This window comes from Vespula vulgaris, chromosome 10, assembly GCF_905475345.1.
Source record: "Vespula vulgaris chromosome 10, iyVesVulg1.1, whole genome shotgun sequence".
NCBI lineage: Eukaryota > Metazoa > Arthropoda > Insecta > Hymenoptera > Vespidae > Vespula > Vespula vulgaris.
The window spans coordinates 4,446,892-4,457,946 of record NC_066595.1 but is presented as its reverse complement, the minus strand read 5'-3'; the positions used below and the strand labels follow the sequence as shown (position 1 = coordinate 4,457,946).

The following is an 11,055-nucleotide window of genomic DNA, read 5'->3' as shown; positions in this document are numbered from 1 at the left end:
ATAACAAATTAGAGGGATGAAACTTGGAATTCATGAAAGAAGAGGAATATCACGTTTTTATATCAAAAGGATATAAATAGGATTTACCCCTGTCGAGGAGTTTGTTCGATCGATCGATCGATTGATCATAATCGCATGAAACGAAGAGATTTGAAGATTGGTGCGACAGCAATCGGTCGGAGTCTGTAAATCCATTTGGTATGCCTGCAGGCGAGAGATCTTTTGTCGTTTAAGCGAAAGAGAGAAAGTAGATCTGAAAGGGGGTGGTGGTGAAGGGTGATGAAGGAGAACGTCAACGTCGATGGTGGTGGTGGAAAGGAAAGAGAAAGTGCGTTTTACCGTGACCACCCGGATCGTATTATTCCCCCTTTTCCAATCTCAATTAGTCATTACGTCTCACGGCTCGGCATAGCGATGCCCTTCTCGAAACTCCCTCGACGTCCGTGCTGGGTTTCTGCATTAATTGCGTCTACGCCTCGGTAGTCTCTCTACACTGTTCTCTCTCTCTCTCTTTTCCTTTCACCTCCTTCCCTCATACAGGGTGTTTCGAAAGGGATTAACGTCGTTAACAGGACGACGCTAAAAAAAATCTATTTCTACTCTTAAACGTTCAACAAATTTGTCATTTACTCGATATATCATGTATATATTTTATTATTTTTTTAACAAACTCATACACGGATAATTAATATAATTATACGATTAAACGAAGCTTTGTTTGTTAATAATCATTCTAATTCTCAAATTAGTTTGATATTAATTGACCAACGTAAATGATAGATCGTATAACAAATCGGAATATTGTCTTACGTCAAGAGTCACCCTGTAGATATTAGATGCGTTCACGCACGTGGCAGAGCGCGAGTCGCTCGAACGGGTTCTGGGGTTGCTCGCACCCATTTCACCCGCGCCCACCCACAAAACCGGCGAGGCAGTCGCTAATTACGCAACGCGTTCGAGCGTGCATATCGGGGTGGCGACGTGGTATGGACCTACCTTCTCTCTCTCTTTCTCTCTCTCTCTCTCTCCCTTTCTCGCTGCTTTTATGCAACATCGTTCGCACCCTCGAACGGCATATCTTTCGCCAACGATTGCCTATAATCAGCAGAAATTCGATGCGATTATCGCACTATCCTGCACATCAGGAAGGAGATATCCTCCACCCATAACACTTTCAACCCCCTCAGTTACCTGCCTGGATCGTTCCCGTTGGTCGAGCAATCGACTTAATTTGTAGGGTTCGACGTCGCACGAATAATCGGACTCATTCGAGTGATGTGTTTCTTCTCTCAATATATATATATATATATATATATATATATATATATATATATATATATCGTTATACCTGAGTTCGAACGATCACTAATTAGTTGGAGAGTTTTAGTTGTAAAGCTGGATTGTAAGATTTCTCGACGTCTTATCAAAACTTCACTCGATAAGATTCTCTCAAACATTCCCATAAGATTAAGGAAATATCTGATGATCTCGAATTATTAATAAAAAAATTAATGATTATTAATGATGATGACGATGATAACGACGATGACGATAATGTTGATGATGGTGGAAGCAGAGTCACACTTAAATTACCTAGGAAGCATTGATGGCATTCATACGTGGGGTAAGCATTGTCATCCCAAGGGATTGTCTCGTGGAGACACCTCACTGGCACACGCTTTATGTCGCAGCGAGAAGCTAGAAATAGGGGTGGCGACGAAGTCGACAAAGGGAGGAAGGGAATACCTTTATTAGGTAGATAAGCGAGATGCGAGTGCGTTATATAGATGCCCATCCAGCACACGGAGCTGCCTCGTTTTACTCACTTCAATGCCTAATGGAATTGAGTTCTTGTAAGCGAACACTCCCACCACCCTCTAGCCCCTGGCCCTGATTCGACCGCTCACCTCTACGTTCGCGTTCGACGTAAGGGTTGGTTGGATGGACTGTAGAGAGAGATGGATAGAGATACATAGAGAGAGAGAGAGAGAGAAAGAGAGAGAGTAGACCGGTGAAGCGGAGGACACGAGATAATTGGTATTTTGTCTCGCCGAATCCTTTGTACCTCGAGTTTTAATTGACTTCGAGATTTTTCAATACCAATTACTTTACATACATCATCTATTACGATTTTCCTTCGGCTTTTTTTCTTCTTTTTTAATTTCTCTTCGTCGTTTTGCCTCTCTTTCTTTTTGCTTTTTGTTTTTTCTTTTCTTTTTTTTGTTTAGATCGCTGAGCGCATCGTTAGAATATTTTTCCAAAAGATGCGTGAGATTTAAGATAATATAAGTACTCAACTTATAACTTATAGATCTTCTCTCTTTTTCTCTCTTCGTTTCTTCTAATAAAAAGTTCTAAAAATGTCTGTCGAATTTGAAATCCTTCGATATCTTCGAAATCGAAAATGTCATCGAACTCGATTTTGGAATGTATTATTTTATAATGTATCTTCATTATAGCTATGTGAACAATATACAACAGTAATAACAATATCAACAATAAAAATAATAATAATAATAATAAAAGGTAGAAAAGATAGGACTTGCGAATGCGTTTACGTAAACTTATTCGACAAACACCGTCGGAATGGCGGTCGCGTTCGATTATTTTTCATAAAATGAAAGAATCGTTTTTTCTTCGTTTTACCCCTCTTTCGTTTTTCATCCCTCTTTTCTTCTCGATTTTTTTGAATACCCTTTTTCTTCATCATCATCTTCTTTTTCTTCTTCTTCTTCTTCTTCTTTTCTTATGCTTCCTCTTTTTATAGTTCTTTCATATTGTTTTCGTGTTCTAGTAATCGCGTAGCTTATCCCTTTTTATTCGAAATCGGTATTTTTTGTTCCTTTTTTTCTCTCTCCTTTTTCTTCATTTGTCAGAAAACACGGATCGATCTAAAGCTTGCCGGATAAACGGCTAACGACACTGAAAGTCGGGAATACTTTTGAACCTTCGATTTGATTCTAAGACGATTCAAGAAATCTTCGAAATGCCTGCTGCGCTTCGTATAATGCCGTTCGAGTGGCCCATGAATCTTTTGAAACACCTTTCTCTCTCTTTTTCTCTCTCTCTCTCTTCCACCCCCTCTTTCTCTGTCTTCCTTTCTTTCCTTCTCTCTCTTTCTCTCTCTCTTTCTCTCTCCATCTATCTCTATCTCTCTCTCTCTTTCTTCGTCGAATACAATCGTTTTTACTAGGGCATTAGAGATATTGGCAGAGACTCTAAATACCTCTAAATACTTCTAAATGCGAGCGCACGCCCGGATGGATCGAACGGATCGCAATTTATTTGAAAAGGGTAGGAGAAGCTTTCCTAAGGGCGCGGCGTGTACGACTACGCGCAAACGACTAATACAGTTCGTGGACGAAGAGAGAGATAGAGAAAGAGAGAGAAAAAGAAAGAGAGAGAAAGAGAGAGAGAGAGAGAAAATCTTTATTCGGTCGTATTGCCGAACGTCCTTAGGGACGTCGAAGGGCGTGCGGAGGGCCGAGATTGGGGAAAGGGGCAACGTTCCTCTCGTTCCTTTCGCCGCTGTTGCTTTTCATTCTAATCCAAGTGCCTGTCGTCGAGAGATTTTTTCTCCCCATTGTTCGTCAGATTTCCCATAGGAAGGCAAACGGCAGATTTCGACGGCTATTGTTTTTACGAAAGAACCGGGGAGAGGCGAGCCAGCCGAGATACGAACTCTCGCGATAGACCCTGATTGATTACTCGAACGAGCTAAAAAGCTTCTTGCTAGAGAAAGCTTCGTAAGCTCGATAAACGGTCTTCTCTCTTTTTTGCTTTTTCCTTCTTTTTCTTCCTTTTCTTTCCCTCCTCTTTCTCCTCCTTCTCTTCCTTCCATCCTCTCCTCCTCGCCCATCTGTCCCTTTTTTCTTTATCGATCTTAGCTTGAAACTAGGTGATCCAGCACTTTGACAAGGTACTACTGAATGATCATCATGTAACAGATCTGTTATTTAATGGATCGAGTTCAGAACAAATAAAGTGTTGAACGTGAGAGAGAGAGAGAGAGAGAGAGAGAGAGAGAGAGAGAGAGAGAGAGAGAGAGAGAAGGGAGAAAGAAAGAAAGAAAGAAAGAAAGAGAAAGAGAGAAGGGAAGAACTTAATCGTTGCTAGCAGAAACCAAAGTAGAGACTCGTAGCAGTAGTATCCTAAGGGCTAGGAGGGTGCCGAGGTGTCGAAAGGGTGGGAGAGGAGCGTGACCAATTATCGCGCGATATCACGTCGCGGTGTTCCTCCGCTGCTAGGCGAACGGTGCCAGTCGATAACGGCTGGTCTATACGCTATTTGTACTTGGTCGTATCGAGGTAATCGATAATAATAATTGCAGCTCGTGGTCTCGGAGGCAGCCCTCCTCCACCTCTTGGAACGGCCCTACAAGCGGATGGGGTTGCGAATCTTGCTCGGGGTAAAAGAGTGTTTGTCGGGGAGAGGTAGAGAGAAAAGGCACGCGTGCGGAGGAAGAACGCCTCGACGAATGGGATGAAGAGGGTGGTTCGTGGGCTGGGCGTACGAACCAACGTTGGAAAGGTTCCGCCCTCGAAAAGGTATGTAGGGAAAGAGGGAGAGACAGTGCGAGAAGGGGGAGAGAGAGAGAAAGACAGAGAGAACGACTGGAGAAAGAGAGAGAAAGAACGATTGAGAGAGAGGGACGAAGATAAAAGATGTCTCGTGGCAGGCTGTTTCTACGTTCAGTCGACATCGGTACTTCTTTCGGGAACGTTCGAATACTGTCCGTGTTTTCTTCTATACAAAAAGAAAAAAAGGAACACAAAAACAAAAAGACACAGGGTAAAAGAAAGAAAGAAAACGTAAGAAGTGAAAGAAAAAATTGATATAGATTGTATGGATCGTGAAGTGAATTTATATAACAAATTTCACATATCTATGTTATTGTATGATTATAGGTATATATTTTCTCTTTCTATTTGTGTAGTGTATTAAAAAAAAAAAAAGACTAATATCAGTGATTGATAAAAGAAAAACAAAGAAGGGTAAAATTAAAGAATACTCGAAGAGTGAATTAGAATTTCCATCACGGAAGCAATTATGATGAGCACTCATCAACACCCGAGTTATGGATTTCTCTCGGGTATGGACTTACACTCGGTGCACCATGTGAATCAAGAAATGGGCGCGAGCGCTCAACAGAGCGTCGTAACAGCGCAAGAACAGCATATAAAGAGACCGATGAACGCGTTTATGGTATGGTCGAGAATACAACGAAAGAAAATTGCTTTGGATAATCCGAAAATGCATAATTCAGAAATATCGAAGCGTCTCGGTGCGGAGTGGAAACTTCTTTCAGATGCGGAAAAACGGCCGTTCATTGACGAAGCCAAACGATTACGTGCTATGCATATGAAAGAACATCCAGATTACAAATATCGACCACGAAGAAAGCCAAAGGTACCGGTATCAGTAGTTTCTGGTAAACCAGGTTCCATGAATCCTGGGGGGTTTCCAAGTTTTCCTCTTCCACCATATTTTGCTGCACCAACAGCTCCGGTTTCTCATCATCATCATCATCATCATCCACATCCGCTTGACTATCCACCTTTGTCACCGTATTTTGGATCTGCCTTCGATGCCGTTCATTTGAGCAAGCTCGTTGCTAGCGGTGGTGCATCAAGTGCCTCGAGTTCGAACTGTGCGGCAGCCGCAGCTGCGGAAGCGACCAGTAACAGTGCAGCCTCCGCTGCGGCAGTTGTCAGTAGCTTCTATTCTGGATTGTATTCCACGGCAGCATCACCTATAAAAACTTATCACACCCCCTCGACTCATCTTGGGCCTTTATTCTCAAGTGGTCATCACGCGCCACCGGGATCAAGTCAATCAACGCATCCATCCCTCGTATTTCCATCGACTTCATCTAACGGAACTGGAAGTATCGTCACGACGACCAGCAGTCCCGGAAGCAGTCCAAGATCACCTCCAGTGCCGTCCACACAACACAGTCATCAACAACTCGTAACACCCACGACTACGCCGAGCCTTGATCTCGATCAACATCGTAGACCGGTCTCCGTCATTTTTTAATCTTTTTCCAAGCCTCCTCTTTTAATCGACACAGCGAATGATTACTTTAAATGATATTTGATCACGTGTATTCTTCGTCGACAGCCCTGGTTCTCTTTCAATCTCAAGAGGAAACCTACCTACGACGCGAATAATTTAATTAGCATAATCGCTATGCTGAAGAGTAAACAGTCATTTAGGCGGGGTTTTTAACGATTCCTTTTTTATTTCTATCTTGTTCATTCTTTTTCCCTCTTTAATCTGTATCCTGCTATCCTGCGTCTGACAACATTTATATTTTCCGAATAATCATAATTATATACTTGTATTAAGAACGCGCTCGTTTTATCTTGGCGAAGTTTGAAAGATCGAATTATTTTTGTTTTCATTGCATTTACTTTTTAATCGTTCGCTGAATTTCATTGTTGTTCCCAGTGATCTTTAGAAAGTAATAAAAGATTGGCTAGTCAAGATTTTTACAAACAACGTGATTTTCGTCGTTAGTTATATAGTTTTAATTACAATTGTGTAAATAACATGTAAAACTGATAACCAATTCGATAGATCTACTGCGAGAACCATTCTTGTGGGATCTATTGAATTCGACGATTTTTTATCAATCAATTTGTTCACTCATTTACGATATATATGTACATATACGATTATATGAACCGTTCATTCTCCAAAGTGATTAATGTTTCGCGAAATAAAAACTAATGGAACTTAAAAAATTTGTATATATATATATATAGATATATTGTATTTTTTATTAGTAAATTTATACATGTATATTGTTTTTTTGTAATTTAATTTATAATTAATAAAAAATAATAATTGTTTAGTAAATTATTTACCATTACCATATGAACTTTTGTCACACCTGAATAAATGATATGGAACATAATTATGAAGGAAATTTATTTTCAATATAAAATAAAAAGAAAAAAAAGAAAGAAATTCCAAAAATGGAGTTAGTCGCTTTGGTCTGTGAACTTCATATATACATACATACATACATACATACATACATACATACATTTATATATATATATATATATATATATATATATATATATTTTTTTTTTACAAACGAGACACCCAACACACATGCCAATGTCTTATTAAAGAGTTTATTCTGCGTTATATATATGTATACGTATGAAGCTGTCAAAAAGATTGTAAAGCCAATGTATAAATGCTCGAATGTAAACATTCCGTATGTAGCACGCGTTCTTAATTTTAAAGGAAAGAGAAAGAGAGAGAAAGAGAGAAAGAGAGAGAGAGAGAGAGAGAGAGAGAGAAAAGACAGAATATGTATAATGAAGACGCCACGTGCATCGTTCACTGTGATTTTCGTTGTGATTCTACATATGTAAACAAATGATAAATACAATTGTAAAAGAAAGAAAAAATATCTCTTTCGAAAATATCAACTTTATAGCTTGAAAATTTTTGTGTGTGACGTACCTTTCATTTAATCATAATATTAATGATTTTCAATTTTTCTGCGCGTATAGCACAAGAGAAAAAAAAATTGTTGCACTGTCTCGTGTTATTTATCGTCTGGCGTTGTACACTAAGAAGTAGAGAGAAAAAGAAAAAGAAAAAAAAATAAAGAACGTAAACTTTCCCTCCTCCTTCTCTTCTTCTTCTTTTTCTTCTTCTCTCTTCTTCTTTTTATGTGTGCACACGATTGTATAGATTTTGAGATGTTGTTCTTCAAAGAAAAAAGGAAAACAGAAAAAAAAGAAAAAAAAAACATATACACTTTGTAAAAAAATTGATACGCTCGTGATATCTGTGCATTCTCCAAATAGTTTTATGTATATTGTTTTTGTTATAAATAAATTGTTATTATTTGTTCGTAGTACAAAGCTTATCTTTATGAGCGTATTCGTTAGAACTTTTACAGCTATTAACAGATTTAATAAAACCCAACATTTATATTTAATAGTAACAGTTTATGACAATACATAAAAACTATAAAACCTTTTTTGGAATTATGACTAATTACTGTTGGCTTAATATTTATGCTTCATAGGTAGAAATAAGAATTATAAAGGTTTTCTGAGTTACAATTGGATATTAAATAACGGTAAGCGTATATAAAATATCAGGATCTCCTTTTGTTAAAATATTTTTCTTTTATATCACGAAATAACACATTTATTTTTACGATAAATGTAATCTATTAACTTATCTGATTTAAATTAATCCGACAATTTCGTCTTGTTACTAAGAAAATAAAACGTTTGTCATCTATCGTTCTCAAACTTACCAATTTTTGGAAAAACAATTACGAACATTCGACGATAAAATTCGATGAATAAATGGTTAGATAGGAAACGATCGATATATCGATAGACATCGGGCAAGAAGGTTAAAAAAATTATCTACATTTGTTTCAATGATAATACGTACAAACTTTTTTTTTCTGAAAAACAATTGGACTCCAACGTTTATCCTTTAGATATATTTCTATCTATATAGAAAGATATCTATCTACCAGGTTTACGTGCGAACAATAAACAGAGAATGGAAGGTGGACGGTGGCGTTGTGGTAGCGTTTGTTTTCAAAGTAAACACGATAAGAAAAGGTGGGGAGAAATCAAATTCTTGAATATTATTTTACCGAACGTAACCAAAAGAAAGCGTGTCATGCTGAGTCTTTTCTCTGTCAGTCAATTGTCAATGTTAACTGCATATATCTCTCGTACCATACATTCTGAATTCTTTTTATCAATAACAATAAGAAGATCGGTGTTGGCGTTCAGATCAAAGCGCGTCAATGAATATTTACTGACCATCAAATCTTTACCCATACAAATTTAAGGTATGTCAACGTACTTACTTGCCTAGTTACTTATTTATCATCTTTCTACTGTAATTAAACACGTCCCATATCTCATTTCTTTTCTTTATATTTATTTCTTTTCCATTTTCATTTTGTTTCCTTCGACCTTAAATAAGTTTCTGACAATAACCTTTTAAAAATGGCCATTTACCTTAGCAATACAATTATAGGTACGAAAGCACAAGGAAGTTTTCCATTTTAAAGGATGACAGCTGTTACAAAACTAATTTTGCTAACGTTTCCGTTTGGAAATAGCAACTTGAAATTTCCTGGTATCGTATACCAGGAAAGCTTGACGCCTATTACAAAGGTTTCAAAAGTAAAAGAAAAGAAAGAGAAAAGAAAAAAAAGGTAGAGAAATAGAGAGTTAGAGAGTTAGAGAACCAGAGAAAGAGAGAGAGAAAGAGAGAGAGAGAGAAACAAGGAGACGTCAGGTTCTCGTCAAACGGCACTTCTCGTTGCACCGTATTCCCTTCTCTTCAATTTTCTTTCTCTCTCTTTCTCTTTTTGTACATTCGGTGCATTGAAAAGTCTCACCCTGAAACGTCGAAGGTGACCACCCTTTCCTTTACTTCTATGGGAGGTATAGACGCGAGAGAACTTCTCCCTCGTCCCTCTCTCTCTCTCTCTCTCTCTCTCTCTCTCTCTTTCCTTCTTCTATAGCTAAAGCAGCACTCTTCGTCACCCCAATGGGCATTGCGTTTCGCAATAACTACCCTCTGTTTAGAGGCCAATTGTATTGGCGCGGGGTCCTTTTTACTCCTTTTCAAACGGAGAAACCCCGCTGGCTCTGTTGGCCTGTTTCCTCGGTGGGGTGCGTGGATTCTCCTCTCTCTCTCTCTCTCTCTCGTTCTCGTGTGTATATTATACTCTTATATAAGCGTTCCTATCGAGAACTCTCGCGAGAACTTTCCTTGGCGCTTCCTGAACGGACTTCCGATCGCGCTTTGTACTTTTCTCGCTCGTTTCGAACCCTTTTTAAAGAACGTTTCCCTTTTTGCTATTTTGCCTGTCAAAGCTACGATTCGATGAGACCCGATTATCTTCGTGATCATGTGAAAATTAAAGATTAGAATTGTTTTTCTGCTTTTCTATTTCTTTCTCTCTCTCTCTCTTTTTTTTACTCTCGCATTTATCTTTGTACACTGCTGAAATACACGCGATATGTTCGATTCGATAAAAAAAAAAAAAAAAGAAAAATTACAAAACAAAAAGAAATACCTTCGAAAGGATTCGAGTAAGAGAAAAGCTTTAACGAGTCGAAGTAAGTACTTATATCGAGGCTCTTTTAATTGATCGATACCAAGGCAGTGACTGTTAAGTGAAAACGTACATACGTACTTAGTTACTTCCTTTTGCAATGGTACGATGAGGGAGGGATCAAGGGGGGTAGGAGGTGACTCCACTCGACTCCTCGCCATTATTTTCAATGAACAAAATCGAAACAATGTCCACTTGGTGAGTTAAGGATTCTCATTCGACGAGATACAATGAACCTAAAAGTTTCGTTAGCTTGATCGCTGACCCTCGACATCGTCATTCTTTTAATTGAAAAGTGCCATCCGTCTACTTACTTACTGGCCCTTTTTTTCTTTTCTTTTTTGTTTTCTTTCGTTCTTTTTATTTTCTCTTCTTTCTCTCTTTCTTTATATACATATATATATATATATATATATATATATATATATATATATATGGATATATGTTATTCAAAAAGGAAGAAGCTTTTTGTTTCGATTTCCGAAACATTTGGCACGACAGAAGTTCTCTCTCGTTCGTTTTCTCTTATTCATTTTCTCTCTCTCTCTCTCTCTCTCTCTCTCTCTCTCTCTCTCTCTCTCTCTCTCTTTCTTTCTTTCTCTCTCTCGATTTCCATTGAAACGATTCTATACAAAGTCGAGAGTAAATCTAGATAGTGAATATTACCGTTAAATTCGTGACAATAAATTTCAAACTATAAGCTTCTTCCTATTTATAAATAACTTTCTATTGCAAGATAAAGACATTAAAATACGTTTCCTTACGATCGAGTTTACGAGTCTTTCCCGACAGAAACGTTTCGTTTGCGAACAGCTACGTAGCTATTCTCTCCATGATTAGTTAATCAATTAGCGTCTCGAAGTTATACTTACTCGGAATCCCTTTGAATACCTTTGAAAGCAAACCGATGTGGCGCAAAGGAA

General features: G+C 38.1%; 1 protein-coding gene across 1 annotated transcript; it reads left to right on the top strand.

Moving 5' to 3' along the window:
• The first annotated feature begins 4,199 nt into the window (after positions 1 to 4,199).
• LOC127067209 (transcription factor sox-3-like) lies at positions 4,200 to 8,542 on the top strand. The gene is made up of 2 exons (XM_051001884.1): positions 4,200 to 4,811; positions 4,908 to 8,542. Exon 2 carries the CDS (start codon positions 5,050 to 5,052, stop codon positions 6,037 to 6,039), a length of 990 nt encoding a protein of 329 aa, XP_050857841.1. The 5' UTR covers positions 4,200 to 4,811; positions 4,908 to 5,049; the 3' UTR covers positions 6,040 to 8,542.
• The last annotated feature ends 2,513 nt before the right edge of the window (positions 8,543 to 11,055 follow it).

Bases quoted from the DNA above. Each gene is read 5' to 3' on its own strand.
- LOC127067209 (XM_051001884.1), top strand. From the start codon at position 5,050: ATGATGAGCACTCATCAACACCCGAGTTATGGATTTCTCTCGGGTATG.